This window comes from Carettochelys insculpta, chromosome 28, assembly GCF_033958435.1.
Source record: "Carettochelys insculpta isolate YL-2023 chromosome 28, ASM3395843v1, whole genome shotgun sequence".
NCBI classification, from domain to species: Eukaryota; Metazoa; Chordata; order Testudines; family Carettochelyidae; genus Carettochelys; species Carettochelys insculpta.
Genome location: NC_134164.1, coordinates 12,914,701 through 12,938,453, shown reverse-complemented (window position 1 = coordinate 12,938,453; position 23,753 = coordinate 12,914,701). Strand labels below are relative to the sequence as shown.

The 23,753-nt window shown below is 50.7% G+C and overlaps 1 protein-coding gene across 1 annotated transcript in view; it reads right to left on the bottom strand.

Moving 5' to 3' along the window:
- Nucleotides 1–23,753, bottom strand: part of LOC142002535 (alpha-2-macroglobulin-like protein 1) — a 65,264-nt gene that overhangs the window by 951 nt on the left and 40,560 nt on the right. Inside the window, exons 16-20 of the mRNA XM_074978712.1 lie at nt 16,813–16,829; nt 16,224–16,318; nt 12,861–13,005; nt 7,115–7,340; nt 6,735–6,861 (exon numbers count right to left, since the gene is read on the bottom strand). Coding sequence (XP_074834813.1) covers nt 6,735–6,861; nt 7,115–7,340; nt 12,861–13,005; nt 16,224–16,318; nt 16,813–16,829 — 610 coding nt within the window. The remainder of the gene's footprint in view (nt 1–6,734; nt 6,862–7,114; nt 7,341–12,860; nt 13,006–16,223; nt 16,319–16,812; nt 16,830–23,753) is intronic.

Sequence of the window (23,753 nt, the reverse complement as noted above, 5' to 3'; positions counted from 1 at the left end):
TAATGTGCCTTCTCCCTCTGCCCCTGTTACCCTGGATCTGAGGGGTGTGTGTGCCCCAAAGTAGGATCAAGCTAATTACAGCTATTTATATGCACTCAGGCACTAGGTGTTAATAACACAGAACCCCACATAACAGGTTACTTTGAAAGCAGGCATTAGAGGTAAGGGTAAAATAGCCGGCAGCTTTTGCTCCTCAGAATGGGAGGAGAGAAGAGAAAAACTCAACAGCCGAGAGTCAAAACATAAGTGGCAGAAAAACGTTCCGTGTAGACGCCTCTGCGCTCTCAGTGTTACTCTGGCAGTGATTGCTGGAAGGTTTGCTGCTCCGCAGTGCATGGAGAGTTTGGAGACATGATGTGTTAGTCATGGATAGTTCCCTGTGTGTTTTGCAAGACTTACTCAGCGAAGACGAGCTTGTATAGTGCACTTTGGGGCAGTTCTCTGAAGCCATCTTAAGAGATATTTTTCCAGATCCCTTTTTCTCCCCAGTGGGTGAGCAACTGCCACTGCAAACCTGCTCTTAATGACTCAACACTGGCACAGAATGTAGGTAAATGTTTGGGATGTTCTAAGAGCAGCACTCAGAGAGAAGATTAGGAATGCAGGCACAGAGAAAGACCTAGACAAGAGAGTCAAAGGGATAGCTGCAGTGATAGAAGAGACAATTGAGCAAACTGTTCCAGAAGAAGAGCAGATCAGTAAGTGGATTACGCAGGAGACGCTGAAGTTGATTCAAGAGAGGAGAGCGTTGAAGATCAGAAGGGATGTTTCTCAGAGGGCAGAACAACAACAGAGTGAAATGCAACAAGGTAAGGAAAGTGGCCAGAAAGAATAAAGCAAAATGGTTAGAGAAGCAGTGTGAAGATATAGAGAGGTATTACGGTGAATGTAAGACCAGGGAGGTGTATAAGATGATCAGGAACATTAATAGGAAGTGGCAGATGGAGATCAAAGACGAGAATGATGAAGTGCTCATGAACAAGGAGAAGGTTGTGCAGCAAAGAATGAGATATTGCACTGATCTGTACAAAGCACAGTTGGACCTGACTGTCTCAGAGGGACGGATCGAAGAACTGAAAGAGAGATCTTCACTGGACATTGACACCGAGGCTGATATTCCAAAGGAGGAGGTAGAAAGAGCAGTGACAGAACAACAAGAGCCCTGGAAATGACAAAATCATGGGAGAGAGGATCAAATATGGTGGAGAAAGTATGATTCAGGAAACACACTGACTATGTAATATAGCATGGAAAGAAGGGAAGGTGCCTAAGGAATGGACAAGATCCATACTGGTGACAATACACATGAAAGGGAGTGCACTGGAGTGCAAGAGGGAGTGGTTACTTACCCTGTGCAGTAACTGGAGTTCCTTGAGATGGTTGTCCTCATGGGTGCTCCACCTTAGGTGTGTCAGCACTGCTGTGCCTGTGGGCTGAAGATTTTCATAGCTGTGCCCCTCAGCCATCTGCTCACATGGGCAGAGCACAGGCTTGTGACTCCTGTTACAGCTACTGCTCCTGCACGGGCAGCTATCGCCTCTGTTCTTCTCTGATCTGGATGCCTAGGTAGAAATCCGAAGCAGGGGGAGGTGGGTGAGTGGGTGGTGGAGCACCCATGGGGACAACCATCTTGAAGAACTCCAGTTTCTGCACAGGGTGAGTAACTTCTCCTTCTTCTTTGAGGGTCCCCGTGGGCGCTCCATCTTAGATGACTATAAAGCAGTTCCGAGGTTCTGAGATGGGACCTTTGGATTTTGTGCATTGGCCGACAATAGTATGGAGTGGCCGAACTTGGTTGGAGAGTCAGAGTAGGATTGTATGACACAGTGATGTGTAAAAATATGTGCAGAGGCCCACGTTGCCGCTCTGCATATGTCTTCTGTGGATATGACCTGGAGAAAGGCAGTAGATGCAGCCCTGGCCTGCATGGAATGTGCCCAAGATTAGCAGGAGGCTGTTTATCCACATTAGTGAAGGCAAGTCTTATGCAGCCGGAAAAACATGTAGGGAGTCTCTGTTTGGAAATGGGCGTCATGGGACTTGTCAGCCGTGGAGACGAACAGTTGAGTTGTCCTATGGCAATCTTGTGTTCCTTGCAGGTAAAAGGCCAGTGTTCGCTGAATGTCCAAGGTATGCAGGGACCTGTGCTCATCACTGGCATGTGGTTTGGGGAAGAATACTGGTAGGTAGACTGGTTCATTACAATGGAATGAGGTCGGCACTTCCGGGAAGAACTTGTGGCATGTACATAGTACCCATTTGTCTTTGTAAAAGGTTGTGCAACGAGGCTCTGACTTGACAGCACTGATCTCTCATACCCTGCAAGCTAGAGGTGAATACCTGGCTGCGTAAATGGTGTCACCAGGAGGGCTTTGGCTTCCTCGACCATGGGATGCTATTCCAGGAAGGACTGCTAGGCAGAGATGGCGTTCACCTTTTGAGGAGAGGGAAGACCCTATTTGGACACAGACTGGCTAACCTATCGCGGAGGGCTTTAAACTACGTTTGATGGGGACAGGGGAGCAAAGTCAAGGGGTGAGTAGAGAAGATGGAGGCCTGGGAGATGGGTCAGACATGGGAGGGAGCATGGGCTATAATGGCAGAGAAAAAGGAGGGTCAGGGCAAAACTGGGAGGCAAGATCAAATCAATATCACAGATGCCTATATGCAAACGCAAGAAGTATGGATAATAAGCAGGAAGAACTGGAAGTGGTAAATAAATACAACTGACATTGTTGGCAGCACAGAAATTTAGTGGAAAAATACACAATTTGAATGTCGGTATGGAAGGGTACAGCTTGCTCAGGAAGGATAAACAGCGGAAAAAGGGAAGAGGTGTTGCTTTATATATTAAAAATGTACACACTTGGAGTGGGGTGGAGATGGACATAGGGAACAGATGTGCTGAGAGTCTCTGGGTTAAGCTAAAAGGGGTAAAAACCAAGGGTGATGTCCTGCTAGGAGTCTACTACAGGCCACCTACCCAGCTGGAAGAGGTGGATGAGGCTTTTTTTAAACAACTAACAAAATCATTCAGGGCCCAGGATTTGGTGATGATGGGGGAATTGAACTATCCAGATATATGTTAGGAAACTAACACAGCGACACACAGACTAGTCAATCAGTTCTTGGACTGCATTGGAGACAACTTATTTCAGAAGGTTGCAAACCCTAGCGGGGGGGAATCTGTCCTAGATTTGATTTTAAGAAATAGGGAGGAACTGATTGAGAATCTGTAAGTGGAAGGCAGCTTGGGTGAAAGTGATCATGAAATCACAGAGTTCACAATTTTAAGGAAGGGTAGAAGGGAGAACAGCAAAACAGACACAATGGATTTCAGGAAGGCGGATTTTGGTAAACTCAGAGAGCTGGTAGATGGGGTCCTGCGGAAAGCATGACTGAGGGGAAAAGCAACAGAGGAGAGTTGGCAGTTTTCCAAAGGGACATTATTAAGGGCCCAAAAGCAAGCTATTCCGCTGCGTAGGAAAGGTAGAAAATATGGCAAAAGACCGGCTTGGCTTAACCAGGAGATCTTGCATGATCTCAAAATAAAAAAGGAATCATATAAAAAATGGGAACTAGGACAAATTACAAAGGATGAATATTGGGAAACAACACAGGAATGCAGGGGCAAGATTAGAAAGGCTCAAACTAGCTACAGGCATAAAGGGAAACAAGAAGACTTTTTATAAATACATTAAAAGCAAGAGGAGGACCAAGGATAGGGTAGGCCCATTGCTCAGTGAGGAGGGAGAAACAGTAACGGGAAACTTGGAAATGGCAGAGATGCTTAATGACTTCTTTGTTTGGGTCTTCACTGAGAAGTCTGATGAAGGAATGCCCAACATAGTGAATGCTAGTGGAAAAGGAGTAGGTTTAGAAGATAAAATAAAAAAAGAACAAATTAAAAATCACTTTGAAAAGGTAGCTGTCTGCAAGTCACCAGGACCTGCTGAAATGTATCCTAGAATACTCAAGGAGCTGATAGAGGAGGTATCTGAGCCATTAGCTACCATCTTTGGAAAATCATGGGAGATAGGAGAGATTCCAGAAGACTGAAAAAAGGCAAATATAGTGCCCATTTATAAAAAGGGGAATAAGAACAATGCAGGAAACAACAGACCAGTCAGTTTAACTTCTGTGCCAGGAAAGATAATGGAACAAGTAATTAAGGAAATCATCTGCAAACACTTGGAAGGTGATAAGCCGATAGGGAACAGCCAGCATGGACTTGCAAAGAACAAATCATGTGAAACAAATCTGATAGCTTTCTTTGATAGGATAACAAACTTTGTGGATAAGGAAGAAGTGGTAGATGTGGTATACCTAGACTTTAGTAAGGCATTTGATATGATCTCGCATGATATTTATGTCAATAAACCAGGCAAATACAACTTAGATGGGGCTAGTATAAGGTGGGTGCAAAACTGGCTGGATAACCGTACTTAGAGAATAGTTATTAATGGTTCTCAATCCTGCTGGAAAGGTATAACAAGTGGGGTTCCGCAGGGGTCTGTATTGGAACTGGTTCTCTTCAATATCTTCATCAACAATTTAGATATTGGCGTAGAAAGTATGCTTATTAATTTTGCAGATGGTACCAAGCTAGGAGGGGTTGCAACTGCTTTGGAGGATAGGGTCATAATTCAAAATGATCTATACACATTTTTGAAATGGTCTGAGGTAAACAGGATGAAGTTTAATAAAGACAAATGCAAAGTGCTCCATTTAGGAAGGAGCAATCAGTTTCACACATACAGAATGGGAAGTGACTGTCTAGGAAGGAGTACAGCAGAAAGGGATCTAGGGGTTATAGTGGACAAGTTAAATATGAATCAACAGTGTGATGCTGTTGCAAAAAAAGCAAACATGATTCTGGGATGTATTAACAAGTGTGTTGTGAACAAGACACGAGAAGTCATTCTTCCGTTCTACTCTGCGCTGGTTAGGCCTCAGTTGGAGTATTGTGTCCAGTTGTGGGCCCTGCATTTCAAGAAAGATGTGGAGAAACTGGAAAGGGTCCAGAAAAGAGTGACAAGAATGATCAAAGGTCTAGAGAACATGACCTATGAAGAAAGGCTGAAAGAACTGGGCTTGTTTAGTTTGGAAAAAAGAAGGTTAAGGGGGGACATGATAGTGGTTTTCAGGTATCTAAAATGGTGTCATGAGGAGGAGGGAGGAAACTTGTTCCTCTTGGCCTCTGAGGATAGAACAAGAAGCAATGGGCCTAAACTGCCGCAAGGGAGGTTTAGGTTGGACATTAGGAAAAAGTTCCTAACTGTCAGGTGGTCAAACAGTGGAATAAATTGCCTGGGGAGGTTGTGGAATCTCCGTCTCTGGAGATATTTAAGAACAGGTTAGATAAATGTCTATCAGGAATGGTCTAGACAGTACTTGGTCCTGCCATAAGGGCAGTGGGCTGGATTTGATGACCTCTCAAGGTCCCTTCCAGTCCTAGCTTTCTATGATTCTATGATATGATTCTATTGAAGAAGATGAGGGGAAGCTAGCAAGAAACAGTACAGGTGCTAAAAGGGAAAGTGAAGCATTACGGACTGATTATGAACATCGATAAACTGAGAACAATGGTATTTGGCGATAAGGAAATAGGAAGGAAGATCAGTAGATGGGATTGAACTAGAGAACGTAGAAAAGTTCATGTATCTGGGGAGCAACATGACATATGATCTAGACTGCAAAGTAGGAAATGATGACTAGAGGAGCGACAGCAAGAGCGTGTTTGAAGGTGATGGATAAAATCTGGAAAACCAAAGAAATTAACTTAGGAACAAAGCTGAGTGTCTTGAAAACATATGTATTCAGCAGCATGTTGTACGGATGGAAGACATGGGTGATAATGAAGGATTTGAAGAGAAGGACATTGGCATTTGAGAGGAATCATTATAGAAGCTTCCTGAGAATAGGATGGATGAAGAAGGTCACCAATGAGGAATTATATAGGAAGGTACAGCTGAAAGAGAACCTACTGCAGAACAGATGTTACAGCTATTAGGGCATATCTGCAGAATGAATGATGAATGAAAAATCAAGACCATGGTATTCGGCATAATGGACGGTTCGAATAGGAGAGGCAAACTCCAGAGAAAGTGGGGAGATCATATAGTAGGTTGGTGTGGAGCTACTCTGCAGAAACTAAGCCACTCTGCACTGGACAGGGAAATATGGAAGGAAATAGTGAAGGACGCATCAGACACCAATGGGCTCTGTGCCCAGGGTTGTTGTTGATAATGATGTTCTAGGACTACAGCTTGTTCTGGGTGTGCTGCAGTCTGAGGCACTGGTGGGCTGGGTACGGCACTGAGCACTTGTACTCCTCGTCTGTTGGAGGCAATGGCTGTGTTCCCATTGATTTATTCCTGACAGCACCTGCCCTCAGGACCATAGTAAGACAAGCTGAGGCCCTCTGGAAGCTATCCAAGTTTAAGATGCCCCATAACATTACCATAAATATATGTTTTATTGTAACAAAAAGGACAATGAAAGTTTTATATTTGCCTCCCTGCAGTGGGCTCTGCAACCACATTATGTGAATTCAGGCGCCAGGTGTTAATAAAACAGGAAACCACATAGTGCCTGAGGCAGCTCCTCATGAGGAGGTTCCTGACTCCCTGGGGCGAAGGCCCAGCAGCCGTTCTCTGCCCCCCACACTGTGCGGCTCCCCCTTTGGTTTCCCTGCCCCTTCCCTCAGGCACTGAGACCCCAGCGCCCCTTACCCAGGCTGCTCGCTGTCACCTCCCACCGGAAACTTTTCTCTTCGTCTGCACAGAGGCAGCTGGTGTAGGCGCCGTCCTCACCTGCCTGCACCTGGAACTGCGCAGACTCCGCCAGTGTCACCCGTACCTGTGGGGCCCAATACGAGAGCCCCTTAGGGCCATGGGGCTGCGCTCACCCGCCCCAGCTCCAGGCTGAGAGGTGACCCCTCTCAGGCTCAGGCCCTGCTCACTGCAGTGTGCCGACCACAGGGTCAGTGCGGGGTGTCTGGGTCACAGCCAGTGATTGATGATGATACCTGCTGGCCCATGCCCCTTTGCAGCCCCCAGCCCAAGGTCACAGCCCCAGCAGTTCCCACAGGTCAGCCCCAGGCAACGCTCACCTTGATGCACTGCTGCAGGGAGTTGAAGACGGTGGCTGTTAGGGTGAAGGTCTCTCCCTGGCTCACAGAGGACGGCAACACCAGCTCCACGTGGAAGGGTTTGAAGGCTGTGAAGGTGGCTGTGGGGGAGAGCCCAAAACCCAGCTCCGCTGTGCAGAACATCCCAGCTGTCCACTCCGTGATGGTATTGGGCACTGAGACTGGGATGTCCTTGGAGCCCACGTCACTGGGCCGGGAGGGACACAAAAGGAGTGTTAGATGCACGGCCACCTCAAAGGAAGCACCAGCATGCACAGCCAGCACAGCCCGCCAGGCCCAGGCTTCTTGTGGGCTGGGGCCCTGTGTAGGGTTAATTAGTAAAAATGAAATACTTTGTAATATTGTATTAATTCTTTGTATGATTGTAGGGAATGTGGCAGCAGAAACGCAAGGTTACTGAGGCTGGGAGGAGTGTGTCTCCCAGAGGTCATCTGCATGAGAATGCAAAGGTGTGCATGAGTGATACCTTTCAGGCGAAGCCTAATGGGTAGCAAGTAAGCCATGAGATTTGGTCTATTGTAAACATGTAGTTGTAGAATCACAATTTAAGCTGACACTCAGTGTGGGAGTTGTGAGATCTCACCAACGCTCTGGGTTGTTGTGGGGGACAGGGCAGTCACCATAGCTTCATAAGACATTGATTGCACAGGGCTCCCTGATTTAAAGCATTGTAAAGGACAAGGATTAGGTAGTGGTTAAGCTAGCTTATTGAATGCCTGTCTGCTGCCTATGTCTTGGTTATTTAGATGTAAAGCTGGTTTGACTAGTCTTCCCAATCTGTTGAAAAATAGAGCTGGATGGTAGGGTACTCATGAAACCTTACTGGAGATAAAAAGATGAAATCACAGAGTGGCAGCTCAGGCCATGCAGAACTGAAATCAGAGGGCTCTGTCTCAGGGCAATTCCTAGCAGTGCGACTGGTAAGGGAGCAATGATGGTGACTGGTGTGTGGCTGGGAGGAGGAGTGGTGGATTATGGTGGGTGGCTGGTAGGAGGAGCAGCTGGTGGCCAGCAGGTGGCAGCAAGGGGAGGCTGCAGACAAGTAGACAGCTGGTACTGCCCTGGCGATGTATCTGTGGGCTCTACGTTTGAGACTGCGCTAGGGGAGGTGCACCCGGTAACTGTGTGTGGGGTAAAGGGCCAAGAGCCCCAGCAAGAGACTTGGTTCTACCGCATATGGGGATAGTATCTTGGTAAAGGGGTTTGTCTCTTCTAGGGGAGCCCTCGCTTCCCGAGGGTGTGGGTGGCTCCTTTCCACAAACCCTGTAGCCATTTCCTGACTTTTCCCAGGTGACCCTCAGCTTTTGGTACACCAGTGTTGGATTTTCTCTATTTCGATATCTTGCTGCAGTGTGTCCTTCCTGACCACATTTGTAGCAGAAGAAGGATCCTATACTTGGCTGACCTGTAGAAGTAGTGGTCCTGAGCCCAGTCTTATGGACCACTGCTGCTAGCTGTTCACCACTTCCTGGTGCCCGGGCTGAACCTACAGCACCCCTCCGTTCGTCCACCTGCACCATCAGGTCTTGCACCTTCTGGGCGAGCTCCTCTCCACTGTTCACCATCAATGTTTTAGGGGGCGGGGGTCGCGAGAGGGCTGTATCGCCATGTTCAGATGGTTGAGCACCCCCCACTCTCCCTAGTGGCCTGCCTTTCTTCCTCTTCTCGGCTCTCTTTAATCAAACGCAAATAGCTGGGTGTGGCCACCAGTCGTTCTCTTAACCAAAGGTGGAATAGGATTGGGTGCTGGTATTGCGCTCCCCTCACAATTTGGGACACTCGAGTTCGAGCCATTTGCTCCACTGTGATGGCTCCATGCAAGACAACTCTCTGTAGTAGTGTCTCCAACCTCTGAACATAGGTTGACAGCTTTTCACCCCTCTGTTGTCTGGTATTCAGGAACTTGCAATAAGCTTCCTCCGAATCTTCAGCCCTCCCAAAAGCATGATTGAGAGCTTCTAAGCAGTCATTTGCACTAGCCTCCGGATCACCCAGCTTCACCGTGAGAATGACATCCAGCGCGGGACCCCGGAGACTCTCTATCAGTCGCCTTCTCTTCTCGGCTTCAGGTACTGCCCACTCTCGGAGCATTTCAGTGGCATGTTCTAATCAGGGTTCAAACGCTTCTTCCCCTGGTATTGAGACCGCACCTCCAGAAAATAAGCATAACTTACGGTATGAACTAGACTCATGATGAGGTCACAGGACCTTCTCCAATGCTTGTCCCCCAAGCTTTGGCCCATACATCTGTAGAAGGGCCAGAGGCCGATGGATCAGCACTCAGTAGACTCGACACATCTGCCACAGTCTTTCCTTCCTGTGCCAAGAAGGCTGTCATCTTCTCCTCAAACCCAGCATGTTAGCCAGGGCCTGTTGCAAAGGCCTTGACGATCACAACTTTCAATGTGCCAGTGGGAGTCTTTATCTCACTTGGGATCTGCAAAGAGTCCACAGACACTGGAAGTTCACATAGCACCACGAAGGCTTTGTCCTCTACTTGAGGTCTGCCCCCCCCCCGAATGTGACACCTCATTAGAGAATCAATGGCTTTTGTTAGAAGGGCCTCACTTGGGCCATCTTCCATACCCTCAGGCATCCCTAAAACTAACAGACAATTCCTAGGATCAATACTCAACTCCTCACACCAGTCTTCTAGCATACGGCCAGCCATGGTATAAACTCTTAAGTTATCCTGCAACAACAGAACTGCTTCTTCCAATGGTATATATATATGTGTGTGTGTGTGTGCTTGCGAGGGGTACTGCCCAGCAAAAGATATCCCAGATGAGCCGCCACTTATGTAACCTTTCTATTAATGCCAGATGCCTGGGTTCAACTCCTGGGGGGTTTCCTGTCAAGGATACAACCAACCGGCTCGAGCCCCCACCCGGTGGCCTGGGACAATTTCACCCCACATGCTGGGTGCCTGTAAGGTGGTTCTCCCCCCCTTGCAAGCACAGAGTCTGAGACAAACAGTTGTTTAATGACCATAACCTACCCCAAGGTTACAGTGACAGATGCAGTATATCTAAGCAAAGAAGAGACAAACCCCTTTACCAAGATACCAGCCCCATATGCAGTAGAACCCAGTCTCTTGCTGGGGCTCTTGGCCCTTTACCCCACAAACAATTACAGGGTGCAGCTCCCCCCCTGTGCAGTCCCGAACCCAGATACATCCCCAGGACAGTACCAGCTGTCCACTTGTCTGCAGCAGCCACTTGCTGCCACCTGCTGGCCACCAGCTGCTTCTCCTACTGGCCCATTGCCATCATCCATTGCTCCTCCTATCAGCTGCCTGTCAGTCACCCTTGTTGCTCCCTTACTAGTCACACTGCTAGGGATCACCCTGAGGCAGAACCCTGTGATTTCTACTCTGCATGGCCTGAGCTACCACTTTGTGATTTCAGCTCTTTATCTCCAGGGGGATTTCACAAGCACCCTTGTATCTATCTTTATTTTTCAACAAGTGGGGAGAGCTAGTGAAGCCAGGCTCAGGCACTCAATATGCTTGTTTAATTTTAATTTTAATAATAATAATAATAATAATAATAATAATAATTAATAATTAATATAACTATAACCATACTACTACCCCATGATGCTTTAAACCAGGGAGCCCTGTGTAACCAATGTCTTACACAGCTAAGGCGACTGCCCTGTCCCACACAACAACCCAGAGCATTGGTGAGATCTCACAGCTCCCACACTGAGTGTCAGCTTAAATTGTGATTCTACAACAACATGTTTACAATAGACCAACTCTCATGGCTTACTTGCTACCCATTAGGCTTTGCCTGAAAGGTATCACACATTCACACCTTTGCATTCTCATGCAAATGATCTCTGGGGAGACACATTCCTTCCAGCCTCAGTAACCTTGCGTTCCTGCTGCCACATTCCCTACATGATAAATAAGATTACCTATAAATACAGGATTTGTATCAAAAGTAAAGTATTCCTATAAAATCTAGTTATATGCATCCACAATGTTATTGATTTATATATTTAATTTATATTTGTAATTCAAATTATGTTGTAACATGTACCTTGTAAACCAAAACCTAACTCCATTTTGTGACCAAGGATCCATTTTGATAACAAGCTCTATTTTGTAAAGCTCTGTTGAAACTGGAACTTTATCTGATTGGATAACATGTGTGAACGGGGTATGTGGGGTGGGATTGATCCTCAGCACCAGCCTGTCCTGATGATCAAACACCAGTTCTTCCTCAGTAGCTGACGAGTGCAGATAACACCATGAAGGAGAGAAAAAGATCCATCCTGAGGAGAAAAGAACAAAGTCTCATTAAGGACAAGATAAAAGTCATGTCTGAACACTGAGGCAGCATGACGCAGTAGGACCCAGAGGCTTACATCTAACCTGAAACGTATAAAAAGAAAGGGTGAGATGGGAAGACCTTTGGGTAACGTTCTGCTTACACCAGTGAAGAGCATCGGGGTGCACCTGACAGAGACCGAGCTCTTCCTCGTGCCCAGCTTCCCTGGCCATGAGCTGCCAACTTAAGCTGCAAACTCAAGCCACGAACCCGAGCTATGTTCAGGACTGCTAGCCATACAGCAGCTGCAGAACCTTGGGTGTGTGGGTGTGTGTGCGCACACACGTGCATATAGATATTAGGTGTTAGATATTGGTTATCAATCAAATTTGTATTATTATAATCAATGTGGCATACTGCCTTGTCCCCTGAAAAGATTCTGTGTATTTTATCTGCATAAGGTTTTTCGATCATCAGGACAGGCTGGTGCTGATGATCAATCCCACCACACGTGCCCTGTTCACACATTTAATACGAGTAGATAAAGTTCTAGTTTCAACAGAGCTTTACAAAACGGAGCATGTTATCAAAGTGGATCCTTGGTTACAATATGGAGTCAGGTTTTGATTTACAATGGTACATGTTAAAACATAACTTGAATTACAAATATAAATTACAAATATAAATCAGTAACATTCTGGATGCATATACCGGGGGTATAAAGGAATACCTTACTTTCAAGACTAATCCTGTGTTTATAGGTAATCTTTATTTATCATACACATAATTAATACAATATTACAAACAGTTTCATTTTCACTAATTAATCCTGCACCTGGGCCAGGTGTCCAGAAACATGCCAATCTGAGACACCAGAGGGGAAGAGCTGAGCTCAGTGTTTGCTGCTTCTGTGGCCAGATGTGTCTTCCAGGCTGCACCTACTCCTGGGAACCAGCCTCTATCCCCCAACCCTCCCAACTGCAACCCATGTACCACCCTCTGTGCCCACCCAGGGTACAAACTCCTCCCATGTGGTCAGTGCTGGAGCTCTGGACACCTTGTGAGACTGAGACCACCACAAAGGGCACTGGGGTCAGGATGACAGTCTCTCGCCAGTCCCAAAGTGATTGGGGAATGGTGGGCAAGCGGCTGGTGTGAACCCAGCTCTGCTGGTGAGATGCAGGATTTTGGAGGTGGGGGCAGACTCCCAGCCCTCTGCCTCGCTCTCCCACAGCCCTGGGATTGTTATTCCCTGCTTCCATGCTGGGTTCCTCTCTGCTGGCAGCCGGGCTCTAGAACCAGCCCCAGGCAGGCAGCTGTCCCCCGCCCCCCCACACACAGCCAGTGCCCTGCACCTGGGAACTGCTGCTTCCCAGGGTGTGGCCTGGAGGCAGCTCTGCAGGGACACTGTGTGGCAGCCCCTCACTCACCCCACAGCCACCAGGTCCCACAGCCATGTCTCTGGGACAGGCACACGTGACGCTGGCTCCTCCTTAGAGCAGGATTGTAGCACTGACTCAGCCATGACCTCAGGGGTCTCTGCTCTGTCATAATGACATGGTCCCATACTGATGTCTAGTAAAGACACAAAGGGGTTAAGGGAACCCCGCGCTGGTTGGGAGACAAATCCAGACAATGATTCACGTGTGTTTCCACCTGCAAAGTCTGGATGCCTGGGGACTTTTGGAGACCGGGGCTCTGAGAATGGACCCCTGGCTACATCTTACCTGAATTGGGAGCAGCCAGTGGTGGGGCTGGGGCTGGGGCTGGGGCTGGGGCGGGCCTGGCTGGGGTGTCCTAGACACAGCACACAGCTGTGAACTCAGCACATGGGTGTAGCCAGGGAGACCTGAGCTCAGCTCCACCTCTGCCCCCCAGCAACATTAATGGTCCATTGCCCCCCAGGGCCCCTCACAGGAACCACTAGCCAGACAGGTAAATCACTAGCCAGGCTGAGCAGCTGGGACACAGAGGCCTGGAGAGGCCCATTGAGAACCATGGAGAAAACCCATCTCCGCCCCATTGAGAACAGTGGAACTGCCAAGAGCAGTGTCAGAACCAGGATCAGAACCCAGTTCCTGAACCTCAGGGACCCTTTGCCCCTCTGGCAGCACAGAGGCATTTGAAATTGCTGAACACAGGGGAAGGAAACTCCTGGTACATTGACCTAGGCCGCTAAATACATGGACCACACCATCAGGCAGGACTTCCGTGTGACCATGCGGATGCCAGAACTGATGTTCACAGATATTGGTGTTGGTGAGAATTGTCAGACCTGCATCCTGGTGAGAAAAAACGAGAGGAAAAAGCATCAGGAGATGCAGAAATGCCAAAGGCAGCACCTGGCCCATTGTTACTGGCCAAGGTCACAGAGCAACAGAGCAACACCAAAGCAGAATTCACAGGGACTCAGCCCCTGCCCAGAACCCTGCAACTGGCTTTGCCAGGGGTAGGTTTAGTATTTTATATATGGAGAAACCAAGGCATGGGGCCACAGAGCACAGAGATGGGAAAGCCCCGTCATCTCGTCTCTACATCCCCTCGTTCCCCAGGACCGGGGCAGGGCTGTTCCTTACATCACTTCTCCCCAAGGGTTTGGCTTTAGTGCTAAAAGTCCCCAGCGAGGGGGCTGCCTCCAGGAGACAATTCCAGCCTCATCCATTGCACTGCCGGGCTGTTATCCCACTGACACCATGGCTGGATCCCACGACTCCCTGTTGTTCCCCATGACAGGTGGGGTGGGTCAGAGGCTGGGCTGGGAGTCAGAATTCCAGGGTTCTGCTCCTCCCTTCACTACCCACCCACCAGGGGATGTTGGCAGATCCCTGCTCCTCTTTGGCCCTCCATGTGCTGCTCGGACAGGCAGCTTGCAGGGGTGTGTTGCTGACTGCCTGTTAAATGCCCCCACAGATGCTCAGGGCAGACTGGAGGTGGCCCAGGGCCCCCCCCGCCCTTCCAGACTGAGGCAAGTCCTGAACCACTGGCTATCAGGCCATGAAGAGTTCTGGCAGGTGCCAGCCAGCCCAGGATCTGGCTCTGCCCACAGTGGCGCCGGGGGTAGAAGGAATGACAGGAATGGGCCTTGGCGGGTGACATGGTGGGAGCTGGGGCTGGGCTCCCTGCAGTAACTGCAGTGGGTGCGATGGGGGAGGGCCTTGCTGGAGCCACCTGGCAGAGCTGCGCCTGAGCTCAGAGAAGATGGCACATAAACCTCACAGGATTGGGCTGCCCAGCCCAGTCCCAAGGAGCCAGCTTGGATTCTCCGAACTGGGTGCTGGGGGCTTAGCTCGTCCTTTTAGCCAATGCTCATTTCCTCACAATGAACACAACTCACAGCCTCTGAAACCTGCCAGGGCTGAGCCTGAACTCACAGCCCCTGGGCTCCCCAGAGATCCACAGCCCATCCCTCGTAACCCTCAGTTACTGGGACAGCAGACTGCCTGCAAAACCCCTTCCTGTTCAGAGCCCAGTCCGGCTGCCTGGGCACATCCCACATTCTGGAGCCTCAGTTCCGGTTGCCCCAGCTCCGGTTCTGAATGTTCCCTCAGGGCCGGTGGGATGGAGCAGTAGCTGCAGGAAATACTAAGCCACTCAGAGCAGCTTGTCCCAGAGTGGGAGCCCCACAAGTGGGCATACAGCATGAGGAGAACCGGTGTGTGTGCTAACATGCTTATGGGGGCTGTATCTTGGCCCTCTTCACATGCCTCCACGTCTGGCCCACCAGCCCCACCCTGCACTGCCGCCAGCAGAGCACTTGTCAGGCCAGGCTGTGGATTTCAGCACTCAGGACACTCCTCCAAACAGTGAGAGGCAGTCAGCCTGAACGGGAGCCGAGCTGCCGCCCCACAGCAATGCACAGCTCCTGCACCATGTGGTCGGCAGCGCCCCCCAAGATCCCACCTGCAGCATCTTTCTGCTCCTGTGGTGCCAGAGACCAGCACCCTTGCCCACCTGAAGGCCACGCGTCTGGGAAGTGACATGGCCCTGCCTAGCCCTAGATGCCGTGGTGTGCACGGTACTGGGCGATGGGCAGCACGCCCACCGTACTGGGCTGTTGACAGGCACAGGCCAAGCCCCGTCCCATTCCCCTGTGGCTGTCTGATTGAGATCCCATGTCCTGGGGAGGCTGCCATCACTCAACGCTATCCCCAGGTGGGACTGAGCCCAGGCTCCCAACTCCCAGCCCCAGAGGGCTTTGGGGGGATATCATCCATCCCTCCCTCTGGTGCGGCAGAACCCTGGCTGCTCCTCCTGTCCCTATCCACCATGTGTGCCTCTGCTTTTCCCCTCCCCCCGTTCCTGCACCTGCCCCTCCCGTCCCCACCCCCCTCTGCACACGTCACTCAGGTGGCTCCTCCTCCCTCTCCAGGCTGCCAGGGACGTCCGGGGAGCCCTGGGAGCACCATGGCACCATCTCTGGGAGCTCCGTTCCCACACCTGGTATCTCCATAGCATCTGCTGCCTGGGAGGAGCAGTTGATGGAAAATCCTGCCCAGCCCTGGTGGCCCTGGCTTGTGCAGGCTCAGCCATTCTGTGGGGAAGGGGTGCACAGGCCAGTTGGCACATAGGCAGGGTTGGAGTGGGCTCAGTGCAGAGCGATTCCTCACCAAATCGCGCTGCCAAAATTCAAGCCTCTGCCAGGCATGTGGGCAATGCCATTCCCAGGGGCTTCCCAGCCAAATGGGGGTGGAAGGTCATGGGGAAGGCAAAGGGCACCTCTCTGACCCAGGGTGACCTTCCAGGCCAGGGTCAAATGAAGCAGGGAGCCTCTCAATGAGAGAGCTTCGTGTCACCAGGGGAAACTGAGTATTTGCCCCTCTCCTTTTCAGAGCAACTCCGGAGCTGTGGTTCCTGAAACGCCTCAGGAAGTTCAGCCTGAGGGAAATTCCTGCCCCCAACATTTCACTCTCAAAGAGTTACAGGAACTCAAACTCCCCCTGCACTGAGGAAAGTGGCCCAGGCAGGGGAGGGAGGGCTGCTGCTCTGTGGCTATGCTGGGGAATTTGTCTCAGGGCCAGGCTGTGTCTGAAGGTGGCTGGGATGGTGTGGGCCAGGACCGAATTTGCTAGGAGTATCCCTGGGGAGTCATTAGAACAGGCTGGACCATTTGTGAGGACATCATAACCGGATGGCAACAGCTCTGGGCACAGCAGAGCCAGTTTAGTCCTTTCGCGCTACAAAGGAGAGTGAGGCACAGCCAGGAGTAACCCTACCCGAAGCAGGCGGTCAGTGTTGGTCCTCTGAACAGTCCTTCTGTTGGTCTGTCTGAGCTTCCTCACGAGTTGACGTGGTGCACTATGAAAGTGAGGTATTAGAACGCCATACCACCGTGAACAATAACATGACTGATGACCTTCAAATGAGTATCCCTGGTGAGTATTGGGGAGTAGGTTATAGACCTAAAGACAAACAGACAATGCAGCCATGACACCAAGGTACCTCAGGCCAGCTTCTGCCCCTCCTCTCACTAACACATCACCCTGCACATCTCCCCTGTCATCCCAGCTTCATCTGCAGCCTTAACCCCTCTGCCCACCCTACCTAGCCCCTCCCCACATTGGTTGTGCCTGGGGGTGCTTGGGGCAACCCTCACTGGAAACGCCAATGTCAGGACATGCTGCAAAAGGGAGAGTGGACACTCTTGACGCTGGTGAGTTATACTGAAGTTCCACTTCCCAATAGGTCACAAACTCTGCTTCGGAGCCCCCCTTTGGTCATCAGAAGCTGAAAAAGGAATCACCCAGCCCCCGTTATTGCCCTCCAGTTCTCTGGCTCACAGCACCTGGGTCCCAGACAGAAAAAAAAATTATTTGAAAAACCTCTGCTCACTATGCAAAATGTTCTTCTGATCCCAAAGGGTCAGCCATGTTACCAGGCCTGTTTGGGTTTGGATCTTACTCAAAATGCCATGCTGCCAGCCAATCCCTCAACTACTTCATAGGTGTACTACAAAGAAATAAGCCAAAAAGTCTTCAAAGTCCATCAGGCTCGTAGCAGCACGGGTGAGTTTGCTGGCTTTAAAGTTCCCCAGGAACATCGCCACAGCTTGGATGGGTCATTCATGCCTTTGTTCAGAGCTTCGTTTGTAGAAATTGGCTATGTGAATATGGGGAAAGTGGTAGGTGTGATACACTTTGACTTTAGCAAAGCTTTTGATGTGGTCTCCCATTGTATTCTTGCCAGCAAGATAAAGTATGGCCTGGTTGAATGTGTTATATTGTTTGGAGTCACCAAGTTTTGAAATAAATCACTTGAACACAAAGAACTGCTTTTCCATTTATTCCATCCCACACAACAAGCTAGAATCAACGAAACCCAACCCTCTAGTGACCTACTCAGTTACTGTGACAACAATTAGATCTATCACTAACCCAATACACAAAATCTATCACTACAACAACCCAATGCGTAACATGTTCCTCCCCCTTAACAAGAATGTTCCCTTAATAGAACAAACACTAAACTAGCGTATGAGGGTAGACTGCCTCAATTCCTGGGTAACCCTGGGGGTTATTTCACTCCATAATTGAGAATTAGCCTTAACTGGGAATACAGCTGTTGAGGGGGGCCCCACTCTCTAGGTGGATTATGACAGATGGCTGGTGTTTTTGTACCTGAAGGTGTTATGGATGCAAGCCTGACCATGGGCTTGGGACTGGAAGCATGTGAGGCTGGTGAGGAGGACAGGATCAAAATGTGCCAAGACCTCCAAGTTTAGCAAATGCATACTTAGCTTTGTTAAATGCAACAGAACAGGCTTCAGTTCTCTTCCAGGACTTATTGGCCGTGTCTACACGTGCACGCTACTTCGAAGTAGCGGCGCCAACTTCGAAATCGCGCCCGTCACGGCTACACGTGTTGGGCGCTATTTCGAAGTTGAAATCGACGTTAGGTGGCAAGACGTTGAAGTCGCTAACCCCATGAGGGGATGGGAATAGTGCCCTACTTCGAAGTTGAACGTTGAAGTAGGGCACGTGTAGACGATCTGCGTCCCGCAACATCGAAATAGTGGGGTCCGCCATGGCAGCCATCAGCTGAGGCGTTGAGAGACGCTCTCTCTCCAGCCCCTGCGGGGCTCTATGGTCATCGTGTGCAGCAGCCCTTAGCCCAGGGCTTTTGGCTGCTGCTGCGGCAGCTGGGGATCCATGCTGCATGCACAGGGTCTGCAACCAGTTGTCGGCTCTGTGGATCTTGTGTTGTTTAGTGCAACTGTGTCTGGGAGGGGCCCTTTAAGGGAGCGGCTTGCTGTTGAGTCCGCCCTGTGACCCTGTCTGCAGCTGTTCCTGGCACCCTTATTTCGATGTGTGCTACTTTGGCGTGTAGACGTTCCCTTGCAGCGCCTATTTTGATGTGGTGTTGCCCAACGTCGAAGTTGAACGTCGACGTTGCCAGCCCTGGAGGATGTGTAGACGTTATTCATCGAAATAGACTATTTTGATGTCGGTACATCGAAATAAGCTATTTCAATGTAGCATGCACGTGTAGATGTAGCCATTCTGGCCAAAGAGCTCATGCAGTGATTTTAGCTGCGTGGCTAACTTTGAGATAAACTTTCCAGAATAGCTCAATAACCCTAGAAATGAGTGAAGTTGACTAACATTTTGAGCGAGTAGAGCCTCCAAATTAGCCTTAACTTTTTCAAGGCCATATGAAGGCCAGTAGCATCAATGATGTGTCTCAAATACTCAACAGAGGGCTGAAAGAATGCACTCTTGACTTTTCAGACTCATAGGCCATACTCTTCTAGTCTTTGTAGGGTAGCCTCTGAGTTCTTAAGGTGTGTGAGTGGTTCCCCTTGGTGACAGGGTGGTCTAGTGGTTAGGCTCCCTTGCCAGGGCCTGGGGTGTAGGTCTTCAGCCCCACCCACAAGTCTATTGGATAAGTTTGGGGCATGGCCCTGAGACCCTAGTTCCCCCTCCGGCAGGAGAGGGGTCCCCTTGGAGAGGTTCCCCCCATTTGTGCCTGGGGGGAGGGGTACAAGGCTGTGCCATCTGGTGGTCGACTGGGTGGCAGCTCTGGCTTGGGGCCTGCTGCCTCAGAGCCAGCTCCTGCTTCTTGGCTGGTCAGTCCCAAACTGGCCTGGTTTCCCTCCATTTATACTCCTCCAGGCCTGACACTGGCTGCAGCTGAACCAGGGTGGGGCTGATTGGGTCAACAGGCCTTGTTTAACCCTTGCTCTGCCTAGCCTTCCTCTCACACTCTTACACATCCCCTCCCTCAAGAGCCGCACAGAGGTCTGCCCCTCCCCCAGTTGTGTTCCGTCTCCCCTGGAGAAAAGTCTGTATTTCCATGATCCTTCCCTGCATGATGCTGGATCTGGAAGGAGAAGGATTGGAGGGAGAGGTACCACCTCGTGATTCTGGGGTTTGTCTCTTTCATCCGCTGTAGCCAGTGCAGGAGGGCATGGTTGGTGAGGAGGGTATAGTGTCTGCCCAGGAGGTAGCATCGGAGTGAGTCCATGGCCCATTTTACTGTTAGTGTCTCCTTCTCTATTACTGAGTAGGCTTTCTCCCTTGGGAAGAGCTTCCGGCTGATATAAAGAATTAGGTGCTCCTCGTCTCCCACAGCTTGGGAGAGCACAGCTCCTAGCCTTGACATCCGAGGCATCCATCTGTAGCAGGAACTCCTTCGAGAAGTCGGGGCTCTGCAGGACCAGCTCTCGGCAGAGCTGGGCCTTTAGGACTTGGAAAGCTTTGTCACAAGGTGGAGTCCATGGGATGTGGTTGGGAACCTCTTTTTTGAGGAGGTCAGTAAGAGAGGCAGTGATGGAGGAGAAGCCCGGGATGAAGCGGCGGTAATAGCCTGCTAGCCCCAGGAACTGGCGTACCTGTCTTTTTGAGGATGGAGGAGCATACTGCTGGAGGGCTTGGGCCTTCCCCACCGGGGGTGTACCATGACCTTCCCCAAGGAGTACCCTAAGTCTCATCTCTTCCGAGGCGGCATTTTGCTGGGTTCACTGTCAAGCCCACTTCTTGGACGGACTGCAATACGGCAGTCACATGTTGTAGGTAGGTCTGCCAGTCGTGGCTATATATCACTATATCATCCAAAAATGCTGCGGTGGTTTGACTATGGGGATGTAAAATCCAGTCCATTAGGCACTGGAATGTAGCTGGGGCACCATGCAGCGCGAAGGGCATGGTCTGGAATTGGACGAGTCGAAAGGGAGTGGAGAAAGCCGTCTTCTCCTTGGACTCAAGCATGAGGGGGATTTGCAAATAGCCCTTTGTTAAGTTGAGGGTAGTGATGTACTCTGCTTCCCCAAGCCAATCAAGCAGCTCATCTGTCTGTGCGCATTGGGTAGGCATCGAATTTGGACACAGCATTCAACTTTCGGAAGTTGATGCAAAACCGGGTGCTCCCATCCAGCTTGGGGAACTAGGACTATTGGGCTTTTCCATTTGCTGAACGACTCCTCGATTACCCCCAGTGCTAGCATTGACTGCACTTCTTGCTTCATCACCTCCCTCAACTTCTGGGGAAGCGGTCAGGGCATCTCCAGGACCTTAATTCCAGGTTTGGTCTGAATAAGGTGGACAGCCAGGTGAGTTCAACTGGGTATTGCCGAAAAGACTGAGGAGAAGATGGCAACTAACTCCTGGGCCTGAATCCTCTGCTCTGCGATAAAGTTGGGCCCAATCTGGACCTCCCCTGGGTTTACCACCTCTACTGCCTGGGGCCACTGTTCTGGATCTGGTGGGTAAGGGGTGATTAGTAACCTTTCCTGCTGCTTACGCTTACGTGGGTGGTTCACCTCGTAGTTCACTGGACCCACTCGCTGGATGATCTCATAAGGCCCCTGCCAGCAGGTGAGGAGTTTGGAGTCTGTACTTGGTAGTAGCAGTAGTACTCAATCCTCCAGCTGAAACTCATGGACACTTGCTTGTAAGTTGCCTCCTGGGCCTGCTGTGCTTGGAGGAGGTTCTCTTGGGCAAGTGTATCTAGAGTTTTGAGCCTCTTTCGTAGATTGCTCCATGTTAGTGCTTTGGGAGGGCTGCTCCTCCCACATCTCCCTTACTAGGTCCAGAATCCCCTGTGGTTACCTTCCATTCAAGAGTTCAAAGGATGAAAACTCTGTGGAGGCCTGGGGCACCACCAAAACAGCAAACATGAGGGGTAGGAGGAACTGGTCCCAGGGAAGTGCATCCACCAGCACAAACCTGCGGAGCATTGCCTTCAAGCACTCCACTAGTCTGTCAGTTTGGGGATGGTAGACGGACATCCAGAGTGTCTTGATTTTTAACCGTCAGCAAAGTTGTTGCACCATTTGAGACATAAAGTTTATCCCTTGATCCATTAGGATGTCTTGAGGGACCCCGACCTGAACAAAGATGTTCGTGAGCTCAGTTGCCACCCTCTTGGCACTCGAGCATAGTGGCATGGCTTCCAGTTACCGGCTTATATAATCAATGATGAGGATGAACCAGTATCCAGTGGCACTCTTCTCCAGAGGGCCAACTATATCAATGTCAATCAGCTCAAAGCGTGTACTCACAAGTGGGAGGGAAACTAATGGAGCCATCTCCACAGACCGAGGTGCTGCGAGCTGGCACTCTAGGCAGGAGGCACAGAAGTCTGCAACCTCTCTCTGGATCCTGGGCCAAAAGAAGTGGGTGAGGATCCTAGCCAGCGTCTTGTCTCTTCCCAGGTGTCCCACCATAGGGATGGCATGGGTAAGCCACATGACCTTTCTCCAATATGGTCAAGGAACCAGGAGCTGATGGTGCACTTCTCTCATCTGTGGGTCCTTCTCTACATGGTGGAAATGGTCTCCCTGGATTTCGATATGGGGGACCTGTCCCGCTGGATGGGATCCGTTGGTCTCCCCATTCACTACTGCTGTCTGATTGTATGCTCGGCTCAGCATCTCATCTGCCCACTGCTCCCCCTCAAAGTCCGAGGGTCGTGCAAGGACTGCAGATTCAGGCAGTGGGGGTGGCAGCAGGGACCTGGGTCCACCTGGGCTGTTGCTGGCCCCTGGGAAGTCCCTTCCCCCGAGTCCACCACTTCCTCTATTCCAGCCAGAGTTGTGGCTCTGCCTTTTACCATGCTCAATGACTGGGGTTGCCATTCCCTAGCAGAAGTCTTCCCAAGTCTTGCTAGCAGTTCTTGAAAATGTCTCCAGTCTCTACCCAGTATCACCAGATAGGCAAGGGCTGGGGCCAGGCTGACCATCGCTGGTTCTTCATGCGTTCCCACCCGTAGGGTTACCCGGACATAGGGATAGGCCTTCACAACCCCATGGATGCACTGCAGCCTGAGGGTGCATTGAGGGAACCCTACATCAGGCACAAGTGTTTGCCAAACCAGGGTCTGGGCAAACCCTGAGTCAGTCAGCCCAATTGCCTCTGTCCCATTATCATACACAGGGGTGGTCAGCTTGGCAGGGCCTTGGGAGTGCACCCATATTTGTGGGGTCCAGAGCTTCCCAAAGTTGCAGTCTGTGTATGGGCAGTCACAGGACCGGTGCCAACGCCCCTGCATGTGAAGCAGGAGTCCTGTTCTGGGGAGTCTCTGGGGGGACTCCCCGAGGGACCTGGGGTGGGGATGGATGTGAAACAGCATCTCCAGGCTGGGGCGTGCGTGGGGTTGCTTGTACCTTGTCCAAGGGGCGGCTGGTTTCCCTACGGAGGAGCTGGTGGGCTGGTCCGAGGTCCCGGGGTTAGCCCAGTAGCTCTGAGTCTTTCAGGGCCCAGGGGAGAGCAGCAGGCACCGCAGCCCACCCCAGCCTTGTGACTCCTGGCCCCCCTCAGTCACTCGTGCTGGGGTGCCTCCGGCTGACCTGGGGCCTAGAGAGGGAGTCATCCCTGAGGACTTGGCTGCTAGATAATTCTCCATAAACTGGATGGTTGCAGTCATATGTTCCGCGTGGTTCTTCATCACCCATTCCCTTCCCCCAAAGGGCAGAATCTGGGTGAACTGTTCAAGCAGGATCTGTTCAGCTACCTGCACCCTGGATTTTGTTTCAAGCTTCAACCATCTCCAGCAGGCATCTGGCAGTTTCTGGCCAATGAGGCGGGGTTGGGATCTAGGGGGCCATACTTCCCCATGGAAGCGCTGGTGAAAGTCTCCTCAGAGATATCCAGGGCATCCAGGATGGCTGCCTTGACTTGGGTATAGTCCTGAGAAGCTACTGCGTCCAGTGCCCAATACGCAGTCTGGGCAATCCCTGTCAGGTAAGGTGCCAAGATGGCCACCCACTGCCCTCAGGCCCACTGGGCTATGGTGGCCATGCTCTCAAACATCTCCAAGAATGCCTCTGGGTCTTCCCCCGTGCCCATCTTTGTGAGTTTGATTGGTGCTGGTGCTGGCGGCCCATCCGG